The 22,259-nt window shown below is 41.4% G+C and overlaps 1 protein-coding gene across 3 annotated transcripts in view; it reads right to left on the reverse strand.

Moving 5' to 3' along the window:
* Positions 1-8,702: 8,702 nt before the first annotated feature.
* Positions 8,703-22,259, reverse strand: part of ptpa (protein phosphatase 2 phosphatase activator) — a 66,742-nt gene continuing 53,185 nt past the window's right edge. The window contains exon 9 of one of the 3 annotated variants that reach the window (XM_061801642.1): positions 8,703-9,850. In XM_061801642.1, coding sequence (XP_061657626.1) covers positions 9,776-9,850 — 75 coding nt within the window. In that variant the 3' untranslated portion in view covers positions 8,703-9,775. The remainder of the gene's footprint in view (positions 9,851-22,259) is intronic. The other 2 variants (XM_061801640.1, XM_061801641.1) reach the window with 2 other exon arrangements.

Here is a 22,259-nt window from a genome sequence, read left to right on the forward strand (position 1 = left end):
GAATTTTGCTCAAACATCATTTCACAGATTTAACAGTTCATTGTATTCTTCCACTGTTTGAACATTTTTCTTCAATTCATCTATCTTTTTTTTTTTTAAATACTGCTGGTCCTCCATGGGGTTGAAGGTGAGCCAGAGCCTATCCTAGCTGACTATGAGGTAAAGATACACCCTGAACTGGTCGCCAGATAATCACATGGAACATCCAAATCAGAATCAGCTGAAATGGCCAAGTGTGTAGAAACACAAGGAATTTTTCTCCGGCAGTCGTGACAGGTACTGGGCCCTGGTATGACATTCAGAACAAAGAACAAGGAACAACATAGCAACGAGAATAAAGAACAAGAGACATTTCAAAAACATAGGTACAAGGAAGAACATGCAGACTCCACACGGGAAGGCCAAAGTCGAGAGTTGAATCTCAAACTTGAGGACTGTGAGGCAGATATGCTAATCAGACATGCACCGCGCTGCCTGTTAATTTCCATTTTCTTCACTGCTTATCCACACGAGGGTCGCGGGGAGTGCTGGAGGCTATCCCACCTGTCAATGGGGAGGAGGCGGGGTACACCCTGAACTGGTTGCCAGCCAATCACAGGGCACATTGAGACAAACAGACACACTCACAATCACACCTAGGGGCAATTTAGTGTGTCCAATTAATGTTGCATGTGCGAAGAAACCGGAGTGCCCAGAGGAAACCCACGGAGGCACGGGGAGAACCCTAAATCATTCATAGGTGTGAATGTGTGTTGTTTGTATGTGAGCTGCTAACCAGTTCAGGATGTACCCTGCCTCTCACATAAAATAAACCTTCAGCAACCTCAACAAGGTTTTGCGGAATAATAATAATAAAAGAAACAAAATATGCATATTTGTAAAGAGATCTAAAAGTGGATGTTGAGTGATAATGATGGCGGAGAAACTGGTTCGAGCATCTGCCTCACAGCTCTGAGGACTGGGGTTCAAATCCTAGCCCCAACTGTGTGGAGATTGCATGTTCTTCCCATGCCTGAATGCGTCTTCTCTGGGGAGTCCAGTTTCCTCCCACCTCCAAAATCCTGCATTAACTGGAGTATCTAAATTGTTAATAGGTGTGATTGTAAGTGCAACTGTTGTTTGTCTCTAGGTGCCCTGCGATTAGCTGGCAACCAGTTGAGGGTATATCCTGCCTTCTGTCCAGTGATAGCTGGGGTAGGCTCCGGCATTCCCACGACCTTTGTAAGGATAAGCGGCTCAGAAAATGGATCGATGAGGTGATAATGACACTGGAGGATCCTGTTAATTTACAATAAATTGTACTCTGGAGAAAAAATGTGCCACATCACCTGTATATCTGAAATATGTGCATTTTTATTATAAATGATAAAACTGATAAAATACATGTTAAAAATAATGACAACAATTGGCAAATCACCTTTATTAATCAAGGTGGGGACGTGGTAAAAGCACTGTACCGGATTTTTCTAGAATTTTAACATGGACAGAATTTGTATTTGAATGTACAGAATGAATATCGTGAAGAATATGACTTCATACACATTTTTTTAGATTTACTTCCAAATTAATTAAAAAAAATATCAGTGGGATATTGAGTTGGAGGATTTTGAAGAAAAATACATTTAAATTTGGCATACAGCTGCCTGTGACATAAAATGTGGAAAACCTGACACCTTGTTACTTGACACATCCACCCATATCTGAGCCTCCTATCCTCACAAAGGTTGCGGGAGTGGCAGAGTCTATCCCAGCTATCTTCGGGCAGGATGCAGTGTATACCCTTAACTGGTTGTCAGCCAATCACAGGGCACCTAAAAACAAACAACCATTCGCACTTGCAATCACACGGGCAACTTAAGGCCTCTTTATACTTGCGCGTGCGGCAAACACGCTGGAGTCACTGCAGCCTTCCAGCATGTACTTGCCTTGATACTAGAGCGCAACCCACATGCGCAGTTTTGAAAATGTGCTGCAGTTCTTCTCCATCTCAGAGATGTCGTTATGACTGGTATTGGCTAGAATGCCCCAGGGTGGAGTTTCCTCAGCACAACTTGGTCATTTCCGGTAGCCATTTTTATTTTCCTATCCATAACAAGGAACAAAGCAACAACAATTGCTTGTAATGATCAGATAATACATTTAATTATGGTGCAAACTCGATTAAGAAGGTGGCGACATAGGTGGTATGTGGAGCCTGGAGGAACGGTGAATATTACATCGCAGCATGTGACTAAAATGGACCAATCACGAGAGATAATTGCGGCTTTTTTTGACACTTACGCGGCAAGCTACGCAGAGGTGTTGTACTGGGCAATGCGTAGGTCGCATGATTTGGCCGCACGAGTGTAACGAGGTTTTTAGAGTCTCAAATGAATGCATGTTTTTGGGATGTGGGAGGAAACCGGAGTGCCCGGAGAAAACCAACGTAGGCATAGGGAGAACATGCAAATTCCACCCAGGCAGTGCATGGGTGGAATTTGAACACTGTTCCTCAAAATGTGTCGCTGTTTGATACATTCTTAAAAAAAAAAAAAAAAATACACATTGTTGAAAAAAACAAAGAGTACAACAAACATTTGCCAACAAATTATCTGCCTCCTTTGTCAGTAAAATGGGAAACATTTTACTCAGTAACCCAATAAAAGTTTATCTCACACTTGTCTTGGATTATTTTTCTGAAATTTTGAGGCAAAACAGCACTTTTTAAAAAAAATGACACAAGTATATTGCTTAGTGTGTTACATGCTAGGTTTTAAAAATGAAATTTCAGTACCATATACAGCAGTGGTCCCCAACAACTGGTCCGCGACAGGTACCAGGCCGTGAGGCATTTGTTATCAGGCCACAGAGAAAGAATGAATAATTTATATAATTTTTGTTGTATTGTAATTCACGTCAGTGTGTTTTATTATGAAGCTTGACCGGATCTTCTCCACTGTAACAGCTGGGTGTCTCAATTGACGCATCGAGATTGAATAGCTTTCTTCCGTTTATACAGTCCCAGCCGACTTGAACGCTTCAGCATCCGGTCATAATGGGCTGGCTAATGGTGGTAGAGCTCAAAGAACGAATCATTTCACACACAAATTCAGTTCTTTATATTTACTGAAAAGATTTGTTCTTTTGAATGTAATGATCACAAATGACACAACACAATATCAGAAGACCTACTTAAAAATGGCCTTATTGTAACCGTTATCTTTCACGCACAAAGTCTGCTCTGATACAGATACAGTTATACACACACACACACACACACACACACACACACATATATATATATATATATATATATATATATATATATATATATATATGGCCTCTTCAAGTATTTTGACATATGCAAACTGATCCATGATCTGTGATATGCGATAAATGGGCACAACACCATAGTAAGAGAAACATGCCCATATCATGATGCCACCTGTCTTCATTGCCTTCACTGTGTACTGTGGCTGAATTCAGAGTTTAAAGGTCATTTCAAAAACTGCCTGCGGACCCTGGACACAAAAACAACAATTTTACTCTAAACAGTCCACAAAATGTTCCTCCTTAGGCAAATTATAGCCTCTGCTGTCCATGCCTTATTTTTAACAAAGGAACTTTGATTCTTGCAAATAGATTAGCACCAGGCAGATGTTTTCTCACTGTCACAGTACTTATAAGTTACTCCAGAGTGGCTTTGATCATCCTGGATCTGATTTTTGTCTGAGCATTTGCCATTTTGATTATTTTGTGATCCATTTTCATGGATGTCTTCTGATCATTTTAGCTGAACAGTCTATAATTTTCTGCACCTCTTTATCAGGTTTCCCCTTTCCAATCAAATCAAAGCGTTGGTGTTCTGAACAATGTGTTGAACGACCCATTTTCCTCAGGCTTTCTAAAAAAAATGCATGTTCAACAGGTGCGGGCTTCATCATTAAATACAACATAAAATTCACAAAAATGATGACCTCATTGATGGAATTCCACACTACTATTATTTAACAGTCTAGCCCGATTGCACAGCCTTAAGAGTGTGTATATTGTGAATGCTGGGTCTTGTTGGTGTTCTGAAAATCTACTTCACTTACCGGTAACTTATTTGACATGTAGCAGTAAAAAAATACACTGAAAATGTGGATTAATTTGGTTGGTTACATTTGAGTACTATCATTTTGAACACTACTGCAATGAGTATGGTTAGTATGCTTTTAGACTACTAGGTTGTTTAAAAAATAACGGGAGAGTTAATCAATGTTTTTAATATCTCAAATTTTAGGAGTACCAGGATTCATTTTAGGGGTGCTTCAGCACCCCAAAACAACGTGTTTGAAACATCCATGATTCACAAAGAACTGAATGTTTGCAGGAATTCTGAGCCACTTCCCTGCAACTTCTCTAGTTGGGTTTGGTATTTTTTTTCCAGAAGCTTCCTCCACTGAGGTAACCATTTCAAGACCTGACATGTTAGTACAAGCAAATACAGCAACTCCATTCCTCACATTCTTTCTAATAAGGCAAAGAAATTCTGTCTTTTTCAGCTCAGATGTAGAATAATGAAATTGATGGTTACGATACATTTCCCACTTGGAAATGGTGATATCAATAATGCTTTAATCAAAACATATTTAATAACATAAGCTACTTATGTTGGAAGGCTCTTTTATTGCTTCAAGAAAACCCAGTGAAAAACATCCATCCATTTTTTCATATGGCTAATTCTATTTTGGTTCACATCTGACTTTAGATGAAAGGTGAGCTACATTTGATAGGTCGACAGTCACGTAATTGGAAATCGCAGACTGAAATGGAAAAGATAAACCAACCATTTTCTGTACCACTTATCCTCACATGGGTCACCGATGTGCTGGACCTTATCCCAGCTATCTTCGGGCGAGAGGCAGGGTACCCCCTGAACCGGTCGCCAACTAATTGCAGCGAACCTAGAAACAACCAGGCGACACGGTGGAGAGACTGGTCAGAGTGTTGGCCTCACAGTTTTGAGGAGTGGGTTCAATCCAAGCCCCGCCCATGTGGAGTTTACATGTTCTCCCCATGCCTATGTGGATTTTCTCAAAGCACTACAGTTTCCTCCCAGATCAAAAATAACATGCAATAATTGGAGACTAAGTTGCTCCAAAGTGTGATTGTGAGTGCGACTTGCCTGTCTCCATGTGCCTTGTGATTGCCTGGCAACCAGTTCAGGGTGTTCCTCTTGCCCGCTGACAGCCGGGATAGGCTCCAGCACTCCCGTGAACCTCCTGAGGATATGCAGCTCAGAAAATGGATGGATGGATGGATAGATGGATATTTGGAGACTCTAAATTGCCCCTAGGTGTGATTATGAGTGCGACTATTGTCTGTCTCCATGTGCCCTGTGATTAGCTGCCAACCAGTTCAGGGTATACCCTACCTCCTGCCCGACGATAGCTGGTATATGCTACAGAACTCCTGCGACCCTTGTGAAGATAAGTGGTTCAGAAAATGGATGGATGGATATAAACATTAATTCACACCCACTTTCACAACTACGAGCAATTTTGAGTCTTCAATCAACCTGCCATCCATGTTTTTGGGATGTGGGAGGAAACCAGAGTACCCAGAGAATACCCACTCAGGCACAGGGAGAACATGCAAACTCCACACAGGGATTTGAACACATACAGTTGTAGGTTGTGAGGCAGTCGTAACCATCCATCCATCCATCCATCATCTACCGCTTTTCCAAGTCGGTTCATGGGGGAAGTAGTTTAGCAGGGATCCCAAGACTTCCCTTTCCCCAGCCACTTCTTCCAGCTCTTCCGGAGGGATCCCGAGGCGTTCCCAAACCAGCCGAGAGACATAGTCTTTCCAGCGTGTCATGGGTCGTCCTCGGGGTTTCTCTCCAGTGGCACGTGCCAGGAACACCTCACCAGGGAGGTGTCCAGGAGGCATCCAAATCAGATGCCCCAGCCACCTCATCTGGCTCCTCTCAATGCGGAGGAGTAGCGGCGCAACACTGAGCCCCTCACGGATGACCGAGCTTCTCACCCTATCTCTAAGGGAGAGCCCGGACACCCTGAGGAGGAAACTCATTTCGGCCATTTGTATCCGAGATCTTGTTCTTTTGGTCACGACCCACAGCTCATGCCCATAGGTGAGGATGGGAAAACTCCCTCTTTACCACAACGGACCGATGCAAAGTCCGCATCACTGCAGATACTGCACTGATCCGTCTGTCGATCTCCCGATCCATTCTTCCCTAACTTGTGAACAAGACCCCAAGATGCTTGAACTCCTTCACTTGGGGAAGGCTCTCATTCCCAACCTGAAGAGGGCACACCACACTTTTCCGACAGAGGACCATCGTCTCGGATTTGGAGGTGCTGATTCTCATCCCAGCCGCTTCACACTCTGCGAATTACTCCAGTAAGAGCTGGAGATCACGGCTTGATGAAGCCAACAGAACAGCGTCATCTGCAAAGAGCAGAGATGTGATGGTGAGGCCACCAAACCGGACACCCTCTACCCTTCAGCTGTGCCGAGAAATTCTGTACAGTTAAAAGTTATAAACAAAATCGGTGAAGGGCAGCCTTGGTGGAGTCCGACTTATTGTTGGCAATGCGGACCAAACTTTGACAAGAGCCGAACACCTTATATCAGGGGGTTTGGTAGCCCATACTCCCGAAGAACCCCCCACAGGACTCCGCGAGGGACACGGTCGAATGCCTTCTCCAAGTCCACAAAACACATGTAGACTCATTGGGCGAACTCCCATACACCGCCGAGGATCATACCGAGGGTGTCGAGCTGGTCCACTGTTCAACGGCCAGGACAAAAACCACATTGCTCCTCATGAATCCGACACTCGACATCCCGACGGACTCTCCTCTCCAGTACCCCTGAGTAGATTTTTCCAGGGAGGCTGAGGAGTGTGATCCCTCTAAAATTGGAACACACCCTCCGGTAACCCTTCTTGAAAAGGTGGACCACCATCCCAGTCTGCCAATCCAGAGGCACTGTCCCCAATGTCCATGTGATGTTGCAGAGGCGTGTCTACCAGGACAGCCCCCAACACCCGGAGCCTTTAGGAACTCCGGGCGAATCTCAGTCACCGCCGGGGCCCTGCCAACAAGGAACTTTTTAACCACCTCGGTGACCTCAACCCCAGAGATAGAAGAGCCCACCTCAGAGCACCCAGACTCAGCTTCCTCGTAGGAAGGCGTGCTGGTAGAATTGAGGAGGTCTTCGAAGTATTCTTCCCACTGACTCACAACATCTCGAGTTGAGGTTAGCAGCAGTCATCCACCGTGCAGCCTAATAGTCATTTTAATATAATTTGATCAATAAGTTAAAAACATAAAACTCTGAATTTTTGTTCAAAAATTGTTCTACAGACGAGTACTTTAACTGAATTATTGGTTATCATTCAGTAATAATTATTTCTAAGCAAAAGCAGTATTTTTCAAACATCACATGCTTATGTCTTCACAAAATTAAATTAATTAATTTTAGATTTCTAAATTAAGTTGCATGATTTCCAACTTGATTTCTGAGGATGCAAATTACATTTTTGGATATGTAGGACTTTTCTCCAATTGCTCAATGTTTTATAAATGAAACCTAAGACCTAAGACCTTTCAGTGTGTTTGGAGTTCCTTTTTTGAGAGTTCTTTTATTAACACTAGCGTCCTTTACCACGAATGCTATAGTAGAGAGCAGCAATATATGTTGTTGGAATACAGCAGAGGGATCTGTCATCTGAAGTGACAATGCTGTAAACCATTTTGCAATCACACAACAGCAGAGACCAAAATATTTTTTTGCCCCCAAGTATGAGTCTTACAACTACTATGTCTGGCATGATTATGATTGAATAAAGATTAAAGTGTTTTGGGTTACATGAGTAGTTTGGGTCATTTATGCATTTGCATTCACAGTTTGAGGGCAACATGTAAATTGTGCAACACTATTACAAAACTGTCCCAATTTTCTATCCTATCAATCTAAGGATTGTACATATTGTGAATGTGGAAAATTGTAAATCGCTAACTTTTGGAAAATAGAACTTCAAGTTTGTGGCTGTTCCACCACAAGAGACACCAAAACTTCAAGAGTATTTGTAGCAAGCTGTGACTTTCAGAGATATGATGATGATGATGATGCATACTTATTAATTTTGGCTGTAGGTGACAGAGATGGGTAGTTAAAAGTTTTAAGAAATGAGTTTTAAATGCTGACTTTTTCAGTTCACGTCCCTTCTATATAAAAAAATCCAAATGGAGATTTTGATCTACAAATGTGTTACACGCTTGAACTTTTGCCAAGACCTTCAATAATCTTTGGACTGGTTGCCACTCACTGCAGTCTAACATCTATGTCTGGGGATTTCCACCTCCATACCTAAGAGGGCTCATTGTGTAAGGGGAGGGGAAAAAAAACTTTTGCATTGGAGTTGTGGATGTACATTGTTATTGTTTGTAATAGTCACAAACGGAAATTACACTGCTCAAAATACATCATGGATGAAGGATTATAGAACACATTTCTCATAACTTTTGTAGCTCTTTTGAAAAAGACATTTTTTTGGGAGCAACCTCATGTAAATTAGCCACTGCCCCCCACCATTGGTTTCGGCTGTTTCGAGACCCAATACAGAATTGTATTTTTAACCCAGAACCTGTAAAGACAGGAAAAACTTCAAATGTTATTTTCACTGATTTTTACTTGGCGGCTAAATTACACTTGTCAATCCGGTTCTGTGCATGTGGTCCATGCTGTAGACACAAACATTCAGTTTCCCCGTAAATAAGACACAGATTTTCATAGTTAGCCAATACCAGAACCAACATTTATGTCAACAAATTCTAAAACAAACAAACCAAAAAATGTCTGCCTAGTTACTACTCTACATTCAGTCAAATGACAGGATGGTGCAGTTTATTAAATCAGACAAGTTAATGCAAAAATAAGCACAAGAAACACAAGAAGGGTATTTTCAACTGTTAATCATTTCAAAACTTTGAAATAGAGATAATCAATTTTATGAGGCATGAATAGTTTAAAAAAAAAAAAAGACGCTTTGGACTGGTAGGGTGAGACAAGCAAATTACGGAACAGTTTCTTCAGCCCTACCTTTTATGTACTTTTTCTTTAATATAAACTGACAAACTAATGTTATATATTCAAACCATCGACTATATTCACTATTCTCTTGCATTTCCTGTTCTAAAAGATACAAATCTGAAGGCAACTCAAGCATTCATTAATAAAATAAAATTTTATCTCCTCCAAAACATTCTGAACCAATGTCAATCCGGATATAAATAAAAAGACAATAGAAACATCTGAAAACAACAAATTCACAACAGCTGGACGGTTTAAGCCTTTTTACTCCTAATACACAACTTGAGTGCTCAGGCCACAAAATTTCAACTCTCAAGCCAATGCAAGCACAATCCATTTCTCTTGACTTAGACATCTGGATGTGGTTGGGAGTGCACCAATGAAGGACCTCACATCCTTTTTATTCCTATTTGGTTAGCCTGGAAGATAACAGGAGTGAGCAAGACTGTATTGTTTTAATTCCAAAAAGGGTGTGTTCCGTTCTTGTGTGTGTAGGTGCTGATGCATGTAGACGCTGGAGGTGTCAACATATGGTCCGAACACTCAAGTTGCATGTCGATGTGAGATCGAACAACCATTCATGACTGCATTTCACATCTGCAGTGCTGTAAATCCACGACATGATGTTTGATGTAAGGGAAAAGGTCGATCTGATGTGCTGGGATTTTGGATTCGTCGATGAGCGTCAAGGGTTTAATGGCTTGATTGACAGCAGGCTCCCAAATTTGAAGTGCTGGATCACTGGAAACTTCTCCAAACACTAGAAAGGGTTGCAGATAGACAAATGTGAACAGAAAAAAAATTCTAAGGAAAAGTGAAAAGTGCATTTTTGGTTATTTTGTACAATTTGTCCACTACAGTCATCTCTTCGTAATGTGATTTTATATTATTCAATTACCAGTAAAAATGCTACATACTATAATTATAATTTGACAGCCATAAAATCATAACCCAGAGGTTCAATGAGGTCTAACTAAATGGATAGTGTAGTTCTCTGCTTAGCTCTGTACAACCCGAATTCCAATGAAGATGGGATGTCATGTCAATTTAAAAGCAGAATACAATCATTTATAAATCATCTTCAACCTTTATTTAATTGAATACACAAGTAAAAGATATTTAATGTTCAAACCGCTAAACTTAAATGTTTTTTTTGATCAAATAATCATTCAGCCATCCATTTTCTTAGCACCTTATTCTCACAAGGGTCACCAGAGTGCTGGAGCCTATCCCAGCTGTCAATGGGCAGGAGGCAGGGGACACCTTGAACTGGTTGCCTCTCAATTGCAGGGCACATAGAGACAAACAGCTGCACTCACAATCACATTGAGAGCCAATTTAGAGTGTCCAATTAATATGTTGCATATTTTTGGGATGTGAGAGGAAACGGGAGTGCCCGGAGAAAACCTTTGCAGGCATGGGGAGAACATGCAAACTCCACACAGGGAGGGCTGGGATTAAACATGGGTCCTCAGAACTCTGAGGCCAATGCTTTCCAGCTGTTCCATCGTGCCACTTATATAATCATTAACTTGGAACACAATTTTATCGCTGCAACACATTTAAAAAAAACTGGGACAGGTGGGGAAAAAAGACAGAACGTTAAGCAATGGAACAACAGGTGGGTGTCATAATTGGATATAAAAGTTCCTTCCCTGAATTCTCAAAGAAAAATGGACGAGATTATACTCTTTGTGAACAAGTGCGTGAGAAAATAGTTGAACAATTTAAGGACAATGTTCCTCAACATACAACTGCAAGGTATTTAGGGATATCATCATCTATGGTCCATAATATCCTCAAATGGTTCAGAGAATCTGGAAAAATCACTGCATGTATGTGGCAAGACTAAAAACAACATTAAATGCTCATGACCTTCAATCCATCAGGTGCCACTGGATCAAAAACAGAAAGCCACATGGGCTCAGGAACACTTAAAAAAAATGTAAGGAAAAGTTCAGCACAACATCAATAAGTGCAATTTAAAACTTTACTGTGCAAAGCAAAAGCCATTTATCAATAACACCCCAAAACACAACCAGCTTCTCTGGGCCTGAGCTCATCCAAGATGGATTGATGGAAAGTGGAAAAGAGTTCTGTTGTGCGACAAGTCCATATCTTAATTAGTTTTTGGAAATTGTGGATGTCGTATCCTCTGGGCTAATAGGAGAAGAACAATCCGGACTGTTATGGATGAAAAGTTTGAAAGCCAGCATCTGTGATGGTACGGGGCTGTGTTATTGCCAATGGCATGGGTAAGACAGACATCTGTAATGGCACCACTCATGCTGAAAGGTACATACAGGTTTTGGAGAAACATATGCTGCCATCCAAGCAACATCTTTTTCATGGACGCCCCTGCTTATTTGAGCAAGACAATGCTAAACTACATCCTGCACATGTTACAACAGCGTAGCTTGGTTAGGAAAGAGTGTGGATATTAGACTGGCTTGCCAACAGTATAGTGACGTCTCCCATTGAAGATGTGCATTACGAAGTATAAAAATACGACAATGGAGACCCCAATCTGTTGAAAAGCTGAAGCTGTGCATTAAGCAGGAATCGGAAAGAATTCCGCCGACGAAATTTCAACTGTCAGTGTCCTCATGCAAACATGTATTGAACGTTAAAAGAAAAGGTTATGTAACAGTGGTAAACATGACCATGTCCCAGCTTTTTTGGAATGTGTTGCAGCCATAAAATTCCAAGTTAATGATTTGAAAAACAATGAAGGTTATCAGTTTCAACATTAAACATCTCGTCTTTGTAGTGTAATTAAATAGGTTGTACATGATTTGCAAATCATTTTATTCTGTTTTTACTGCTGTTTAACATTATCTCAACTTCATTGGAATTGGGGTTGTAGGCGGGGTTGTATAGATTTTCACGTTTGTTTAGGTTACTGCAAGGTGGGAGACTCCAAGCCGCTATCACAAACTGAAATAAAAAACAAAAAATTGTCTGGTGTTGCACTGCAAGATATTTCCCAAAGGGTTCATTTTTTGCCCATTTTCTTAAAAAAGAAAAAAAAAGACTGAATCAAGCAAAACATGTGTGAGGGGGTTAAATCAAGTGAGTGTCAGAAATAGTTGCATAGAGATGACAAGACTGCCCAATGGCCCAGTAGTCACTTGGAAAGCGACATACAGTAGTGCTCAAAATAATAACAGTCCAATGTGACTAACCAGATTCATCCACATTTTTCAGCACATTTTTTATTGCTACGTCAAACAAGTTACCATAAAGTGCAGTAGCTTCTCAGAAAACCAACAAGACTAAACATTCATAGCAGTTTTCCATTACAAACTCAACACTATTTTGTTTTGTTTCTAGGAATTACCAATTCTTTGAATCACTAATATTTAATTGTATGACCACCGTTTTTTTTTTTTTAATAACTGCTTCACATCTGTGTACCATGGAGTGAACCAACTTACGGCAGCTTTCAGCTGTTATTCTACTCCGAGATTCCTTAATGACATTCCACAATTCATTTACATTGTTTGGTTTTGCTTTAGAAACAGCATTTCTGTCACCTCAAGTTCTTTATTAGTTTAAGGTCTGGGGATTGAGCTGACCTCTCCATGACATTAACTTTGTTGGTTTGGACCCAAGAATTCCGTTTTCTACCACGTGTCTCTGGTTTTGCTCTCCATTTTGAGGCTTTAGAGATCATTTTATTGGAACAGCCAAACTTTTTGCACTTCTTCAAAGGTTTCCCCTCTCCAATCAAACTTTTAATCAAAGTAAGCTGTTTTTCAATGTGTCGAATGACCCATTTTCCTCAGGCTTTCAAGGAGAAATGCATGTTCAACAGAGGCTGGCTTCATCCTGAAATAGGTGCCACCCGATTTACACCTGTTTTTCACAAAATTGAAGACCTCACTGATTGAATACCCCCCCCCCCACACACACACACACCCCTTTCAACAAATTCCAATTCCACAGGCTTACAGTGAAAAAAATTGGTATTTGAAAACCTTGCTATACTGCAAGTTCTCACACTTATAAATCATGGTGGGGTCTTAAATTTTCATCCGAGGTTCATGTCCACTGTGAAAGAGAATCTAAAAAGAATAATCCAGAAATCAAAATGTATGATTTTTTTTAACAATTTATTTGTGTGATACAGCTCCAAATAAGTATTTGAACATTTGAGAAAACCAATGTTAATATTTGGTACAGTAGCCTTTGTTTACAATTACAGAGGTCAAACATTTCCTGTACTCGTTCACCAGGTTTGCACACATTGCAGGAGCGATTTTGGTCCACTCCTCCACACAGATCTCTCAATCACAGATCTAGAGTTTCAGCTCCTTCCAAACAGTTTCTATTGGGTTTAGGTCTGGAGACTGGCTAGGCCACGCGAGAACCTTGATATGCCTCTTACGGAGCCACTCCTTGGTTTTCCTGGCTGTGTGATTCAGGTCATTGTCATGTTGAAAGACCGAGCCACGACCCATCTGTAATGCTCTGACTGAGGGAAAGAGGTTGTTCCCCAAAATCTCACAATAAAAGGCCGCGATCATCTTCTCCTTAATACAGTACAATCGTCCTGTCCCATGTGCATAAAAACACCCCCAAAGCATGATGCTACCATCCCCATGCTTCACAGTAGGGATGGTGTTTTTGTGATGGAACTCATCATTCATTTTCCTCTAAACACAGTTAGTAGAATTATGACCAAAAAGTTCAATTTTGGTCTCATCTGACCACAAAACATTCTCTCATGACTCCTCTGTATCATCCAAATGGTCAATGGCAAATTTAAGACGGCCCTTGACATGTGCAGGTTTAAGCAGCGGAACATTCTGTGCAATGCATGATTTCACACCATGGCGTCTTAGTGTATTACCAACAGTCACCTTGGAAATGGAAATCCCAGCTCTTTTCAGATCATTGACCAAGTCCTGTCGTGTAGTCCTGGGCTGATTCCTCATCTTTCTAAGGATCATTGAGACACTATGAGGTGATATCTTGCTTGGGGCTCCACTCAGATTGAGATTAACTGTCATGTTTAGCTTCTTTCATTTTTTAATGATTGCGCCAACAGTGGACCTTTTTTCACTAAGTTGCTTGGCAATTTCTCCGCAGCCCTTTCCAGCCATGTGGAGTTGCATAATTTTGTCTCCGGTGTCTTTGGACAGTTCTTTGGTCTTGGCCATGTTACAAGTTTGAGTCTTACTGATTGTATGGGGTGGACAGGTGTCTTTATGCAGCTAACGACCTCACAGAGGTGCATCTGATTCAAGAAAATACATGGAGTGGAGGTGGACTTTTAAAGGCGGATTAAGAGGTCTTTGAGGGTCAGAATTCTAGCTGATAGGTGTTCAAATACTTATTTTCAGCTGTATCACATGAATAAATCGTTAAAAAAAATCATACATTGTGACTTCTGGATTTTTCTTTTTGGATTATCTCTCTGACAGTGGACATGCACCTACGATGGACATTTCAGACCCCTCCATTATTTCTAAGTGGGAGAACTTGCAATATCAGAGGGTGTTCAAATACTTATTTTCTTCACTGTAAGAGTATGTATATCATGAATACTGGGTCTTGTTGGTTTTCTGAGAATTTACTGCAACTACTGGTAACTTGTTTGACATGTACCAATAAAAATATACTGAACACGTGGTTAATCTGGTTAGTCACATTGGACCGCTATTATATTGAACATTACTGTACCAAACTTCAGTCATTGGGTTTGTGGAGGGCATTTTCTCATAGGCATAACCGTTAAAATAAAAAGGTACTTCTTTGAGTAATTCAGCAAACCATTGATTTGGCCCGGTAACATTAGCTCTATTTAATGCCGTTCAAGATAATGCTAGCTAGCGTATACCATTTCATTGTCAAAGAGCACATCTAATTTACCTTATGAAGCAACTTTCAACACACACTTCACTTACTGTAACTCCAGTGGAGAGGTACAAAAGAACTTGGGATTCATAAACTGAGCCATTGACCCCTTTATATCATTGCTCTGCCTTGGTCAAATGAGATGTAAGGCTTGTTAACTAGTGGTGTCATCTTAGAAAGTTCAGTCTCTTGCCACCCACAAGTATGTGCGAAAACGTGCATGTTAGGGTGAAAATGTATATTGCTATAGTATAAAGCAAATACAAATGTTAGGAATATGCCCAATGTGGAATAGAATCTTCATCAACGATTATGGCCACTTGAACTACGAATGAACCCATAGCCCATAGTGTTGACCTTGACCATCAGGGACTCCTAACCTTGAACGTCATTTTGAACATGAGTGGAAGCGGTTTGATTCAGGTCTTTGTTTGAGGGGACATGGTCAGTTGTCGAGTAAGGGTGGGGTTTTTGGCCTACTTAAAGTGGGGTGGGGGTTGCAAGGCCAGCATGAGAAGACCCTACTCTATGGGACAAACCAACTATTAAGTCACTCGTGCAAACTCATCATGACATCATACAGTATATATGGTGAGTAGCATTCCACGGTATGTGGGTAATATGATTCATCTGCCATTCTAAATGTAAACTACTGGCGCTGTGCACTGAAAACCCATAATCTCCACTTGATATACTTGAAACTTTAGTCAGCAAGAACTTCTCTTTCTCTTCTTTTCACTCTATTCAGACAATGTGCTGGTGATGGAAGCTGAACATGTTTACTTAGTTTTAATGACATGTCAACAACCTTGGGTTATGAATATGATATTTTGAGTGGATGCCTCACAATAAAGGTATACTGTATTACCAATGAACAGAGGAAGCCATTTTACCTTAGATTGTGCTGATTTTAATGACAAATGTAAACGCAGTTATTTTCCCTTGGTACAGATTATCACACTTCGAAAAACTTATTCAACTCATTAATGGTGGCTCATTATTGAGTGCCATGATTACATTTATTCACATTTCTTTGTTGTGGAAAAACCAGTTACGAGTATTCCTGCTTTATGAAATTAACTTGAATACTTAGAATATACATCAACAGTTTTGCTATAAAAAAATAGAGCAATGTTTCTTGTGCTAAAAACATAACCATAACTTGTATATTTTATGAAATTAAAACCTGAAACATAAAAGTGACATTTGATGTTCCAGGACTGATGTAAAAAAATATATATTTGAAACCCATCCTACAAACTTCAAATTTTGCCTTTCATTGTGGAAAAGACCCCTAACCAGCACATTAACTAAAACATCCTGTGGTGCTTGTTTTATTCAGTGCAAGAGAAGAGGAAAGAGTTGGGGCGGAGGAACTCGTGGCTGCTTAACCATTACAAGGCAACTACTCACAATGCCCTGAACATAAGACAGTTCCTGACTGAAAAGAATGGTGGATTGTTTTTTTCTCCCACCATTTGAAAAGCTCCAAGGGGGTATCAACGGAACATGTTTTGAAGATGTACACAAGGTACAAGGTGGCTGTGATGATGGAACCGCAGATGATCCCACACAAATCCTTACAGCAGTCCATGAAGGTATGGCAAAAATGGCTAGGAAAGTGTATTAAAATCCAACTTTGAAGGGGAGGACTTGTACAGTTTGTAGATTCCATTTGGAATACAACTTTTTTTTTTTTTTTAACAGAAATCCTCTAACGTTTTCTGACACACCTCTTACAAGGTTAGGTAAGTGGTCCAAGTAAGTAAACGTCATCTTAACTTTCAGACTGAAATTGATGAAACCATCTTCAATATTTAGTCCAAATGCAGTAATTTACGTGAATGTTCATTCACATTCATCACAAAGCTATTTTATTGTTCCTTGAAGTTGTAAAGAACCATCCATCCATACATCCATTTTCCACTGCTTATCTGAGGACAGGTCATAGGACCAGTAGTGTCAGCAGGAATGCCCAGAATCCCCTCTCTCCAGCCACTTCAACCAGCTCTCCCAGGGGGATCCCGAGGCAATCCCAGGCCATCTGACTCAATCCCACCAGCGTCGTGCTGGGGGTCTCTTCCCTGTGGGACGTTCCCAGAACACCTCATAAGGTATCCGCCCGGGAGGAATCCAAATCAAATGCCCCAGCCACCTCATCTAGCTCCTCTCATTGTTTCGGAGGAGCGGCTCAAATCTGAGATCCTCTTGCATGACCGAGCTTCTTACCCTATCGCTAAAGGACAGTCAGACACCCTGCGGAGGAAACTCGGTTCGGCTGCTTGTATCTGGGATCTTGTCCTTTCGGATATGACCCACAGCTCGTGACCATATGAGAGGGTAGGAACATATATCGACTGGTAAATTGAGACCTTTGTCTTTTGACTTAGCCCCTTTTTCACCACAGCGGACTCATACAAAGTCCGCATCACTGCTTCACTTGTCGATCTGTTGTTCCATTTTCCCTCACTTGTGAATAACACCCCAAAATAACTGAAGTCCTCCACTTGGGGAAGGATCTCATCCCCGACTTAGATAGGGCATGCCACCCTTTTCAGTCAGATTCAACCAGAGCCTTTGGGAACTTTGTGTGAATCTCATTCACTTCTGGGGTCTTGCCACCGAGGAGCTTTTTCAACCAGTGACCTCCACCCCACAAATTGGGAGAGCCTGCCTCTCAAAACCCAGACTCTGCTTATTCATGGAAAGGCGTCAGAATTGAGGTCTTCGAAATATTCTCCACACTGACTCACAGCGTCCCTAGTTGAGGTCAATAGCACTCAATCCTCACTGTGCACTGCTTCATTTCACGGCTTACCCTTCCTGAGATGGCGGATGGTGGATCAAAATTTCCTTGATGGCATCCGGAAGTCTTGTATCACCGAACTAAACACATACCAGAGTTTTTGCTGTTACGACCATCAAAGCTGCATTACGTTTGGCCAACCAATACCCATCAGCTGCTTTGGCAGTCCCACAGGTCAAAAAGGCCCAAAAGGATTTCTCCATCAGGTTGACGGCATCCCTCATGATCTGTTTCCACCAACGTGTTTGGGGATTGCTGCGACGACATGCTTATGGCCATAGCACGTGGAACATGGTCCACTCGAACTCAGTTTCCACTGCTTTCTCTAGAACATACAGTGAAGAAAGTAAGTATTTGGACACCCTGCAATGTTGCAAGTTCTCCCACTTAGAAATCACGGAGAGGTCTGAAATTTTCATCGTAGGTGCATGTCCATTGAGAGAGAGAGAGAGATAATCTGAAAAGAAAAATCCAGAAATCACAATGCATGATTTTTTAATTATTTATTTGTGTGCTACAGCTGCAAATAAGTATTTGAACACCTGTCTATCAGCTAGAATTCTGACCCTCAAATACCTGTCCAAAGACACCAGAGACAAAATTGTATAACTCCACACGGCTAGACGGCTACAGAGAAATTCCCAAGCAGCTTGATGAAAAAAGGTCCACTGCTGGACCAATCATTAGAAAATGGAAGAAGCTAAACATGATGGTCAGTCTCAATCGGAGTGGAGCCCCATGTAAGATATCACTTCGTGGGGTCTCAATGATCCATAGAAAGGTGAGGAATCAAACCAGGACTACACGATAGGACTTGGTTAATGACCTGAAAAGAGCTGGGACCACCGTTTCCGAGGTGACTGCTGGCTAAACAAGAGGCATATGACAACATGTACACCATGTTGGACATGAAAGAAGGAGAAAAGGATCTCTCCCGGTTGGCCAGACTGAGGGATAGAGAAGGGAAGGATGTGCAGCAGGTAAGGGTGATTAAAGATAGAGATGTGAGAGAAATGTGTTGACTGGTGCCAGTAGTGTGCTAAATAGATGGAAAGAATACTTTGAGAAGTAGATGAATGAAGAAAAAGAGAAAAAGAAGAGTAGAAGAGGCACGTGTGAAGGACTAGGAAGAGACACTGATTACTAGGGAGGAAGTTCAAAAGGCACTTCAAAGGATGAAAAATGGAAAGGCAGTTGGTCCTGATGACATAGAAGAGAAGAAGGCATGGAAGAGTTTTTGACCAACTTATTCAACAAAGTACTAGAGGGCAAGAAGATCCCTGAAGAATGGAGGAAAAGTTTGCTAGTTTCCATTTTTAAGAACAAAGGGGAATTGCAGAGCTGTCGCAACTATAGAGCAATAATGTTGATGAGCCACAAAATGAAGTTATGGGAAAGAGTAGTGGCGGGTAGAGGTAGTCAGAAGTCAGTATGTGCTAGCAACAGTATGGTTTCATGCCGAGAAAAGAGTACCACAGATGCATTATTTGCTTTGAGGATGCCAACTGAAAAGTACAGAGGTCAGAAGGAGCTACATTGTGTCTTTGTGCATCTAGAGAAACCGTATGATAGAGTACCAAGAGAGGAAATGTGATACTGCATGCAGAAATCTGGTGTGGCGGAGAAATATGTTAAAATAGTTCAGGACATGTATGAGTGCAGAAGAACAGTGGTGAGGTGTGCTGTAGGCGTATCAGAAGAATTTAAGGTGAAGGTGGGATTGCATCAGGGATCAGCGCTGACTCCCTTCCTTTTTGTGGTGGTAATGGATAGGCTGACAGAATAGGTTAGACTGGAATCCCCATGGACCATGATGTTCGCTGACGATATTGTGATATGCAGTGAAAGCAGGGAGCAGGTGGAGAAACAATTAGAAAGATGAAAGCAAGCACTGGAAATGAGAAGAAAGTGTCATGCTCCTGGCATCATGCCCAGGCGTGGCCAGCCAATTAGTCGGCACACACCTGCACCTTGTTTCGGCTGATTATGTCCGGTACTTATAGGACCCGGTGATGACTGGTCCTCCGCTAAATCGTTGAGGTTCATGCCCCGTTCCAGCATCCCCGTATCTCTGATCATATTTCTCTGTTTACCGACCTCCGCCTGTTCTCCGACCGACCCTGTAAGCCTGACTCCTTTGACACTTTTGCCTTCCTTGATCGATCTCACGTGTACTGACTTCTGCCTGCCTGCTGATCTGCTCTCTAAGCCCGACGTCCTGATTACTGCTGCTTTACATGACTGCCTGCCCGATCCCCGACCTTGGATTAATAAACGTTTTTCCTGAATTACCTCTGCGTCTCTTGAGTCCTGCATTTGGGTCAACCCTCCGTTCCGATGGGTCGTGACAGAAAGAAGATTAGCTGAAGTAAAACAGAATATATGTGCAGGGATGAGAAGGGTGGAGGGGGTAGAATGAGGCTACAAGGAGAAGAGATAGCGAGGGTGGATGATTTCAAATACTTGGGGTCAAAAATCCAGAGCAATGGTGAATGTGGCAAGGAAATGAGGAAATGTGTCCAAGCAGGTTGGAACAGCTGGCCGAAGGTGTCTGGTGTGTTATGTGACAGAAGAGTCTCTGCCAGGACAAAGGTCAAAGTTTATAAAACAGTGGTGAGACTGGCCATGATGTACGGATTACAGACTCCACTGAAGAGACAACAGGAAGCAGAACTGGAGGTGGCAGAAATGAAGGTGTTTAGGTTCTTGTTCAGCGTGAGCAGGTTGCATAGGATTAGAAATGAGCTAACAAGAGGGACAGCCAAAATTGGATGTTTTGGAGACAAGATTCGAGAGAGCAGACTTCAGTGGTTTGGACATGTCCAGAGGTGGGAGAGTGAGTATACTGGTAGAAGGGTGCTGAGGATGGAGCTGCCAGGCCAAAGAGCGAGAGGAAGACCAAAGAAAAGGTTGATGGATGTTGTGAGGGAAGACATGAGGATGGTGGGTATTAGAGAGGAAGATGGGTGACATAGGTTTAGATGGAAAAAGATGCCACGATGTGGCGAACCCTAACGGGACAAGCTGAAAGGAAAAGAAGAGGAAGAATTAGAGACAAAACCAAAAGCGTGTATTTGTGGCACCACAACTGAGGCCTTGGAGGTACTTAATTTTGGATGAGCCCTTGTATTACTACAATTGGTAGCAATTGATGTTTCTTTAAAAAGTCATATTCCAAACTACCGGGATGGCGTTCATATCATATGATACCTTTTTGTAGCAGTGGCTAAAACCAGAGTGGCATGGTGGCGCAGCTGTAGTGTGTTGGCCTCACAGTTCTGAGGACTGGGGTTCACAACCCAGCTCACCTGTGTGGAGTTTTCATGTTGTCCCTGTGCCTGCGTGGGTTTTCTCCGGGAACCCCGGTTTCCTCCAACATCCCCAAAACATGCATTCACGGGAAACTCAAAGTTGCCTTTAGGTGTGATTGTGAGTGTGACTGTTGTATGTCTCCATTCGGCCTGCAATTGGCTGACAACCAGTTCAGGATAAATGAATGGATGTCTTGAACTAAAACCGAAAAAAAAAAAAAAAAAAAAAAAAATCCACTTAGCACAGTGGTCAAACAATGCTCTTAAAACGGCCAATGACTCAATCTCACAAAGATCAGTAAAGTAAAACTACTGTACCGAACTCTGCTTCAACCAAAGCATAGTGACGTTGTTGTAAGAGTCATTTGGGCAATGTAGTAATAGTTGTTTGTATCGCCTATAAGCGACGTCGTCAAGCAGCTTCTATGTGTAGGTAGACTCACATACTGCTGGGTAACCTGTAGTCCGTCTTTGGTTCATGCATGAAGAGAACCAGTGCAGTAAAATTGGTCTGAAATTTCAGCTTGAAAAAAATGACAAGCATGTTTGTGGAACCCCACTGTTGTTTTTGCCTCTCTTTTTTTAAGTCATCAAATAAACCCGATACCAGTGTTGGGGAAGTTTATTTTCTACCCAAATAACTTTGGGCACTAGTTCCAAATTCAATTCAATACTCCAAAAATTTACTACTTCCGTCATGAGTACATTATTCGAAATTTTGAACTAGGCATAACCATTCCAAAAAAAGTTTTTTTCCTCAATATCGATGACGGGCAATTACTCAAAAAATATGCCATTTGTTTTTATCATTGTTGGCACGCATTCACTCCTCAATAGTAGCCATATGTAGCTTTCAACCCACAATCTCAAAAATATCTGGGGAAAAACCTGTTGCTTTAAAATACTTTTTTTTTTTTTCCCCAAAAGAGGAATCATAAAAAAATCGGACTTTAATCCTTAATGTTCAAACAAAAAGATGGAACGGCATGACAGGATAGATGGTAAAAGGACATTGAAAACTAGCTATATCGACAAAACATTTTCTCATTATTCTATTTGAAAAAATAAATTACATATTATTGTATGGTTGTACAATGTTTTATTTAATTAAAGCGTTGTAATAAAAATAATTTTTTCACTGTTGTACTGCCTGACAATATCATTAACATTTTACTTATATTATGGTTGGA

The sequence above is a fragment of the Syngnathoides biaculeatus genome, chromosome 17, assembly GCF_019802595.1.
Source record: "Syngnathoides biaculeatus isolate LvHL_M chromosome 17, ASM1980259v1, whole genome shotgun sequence".
NCBI classification, from domain to species: domain Eukaryota; kingdom Metazoa; phylum Chordata; class Actinopteri; order Syngnathiformes; family Syngnathidae; genus Syngnathoides; species Syngnathoides biaculeatus.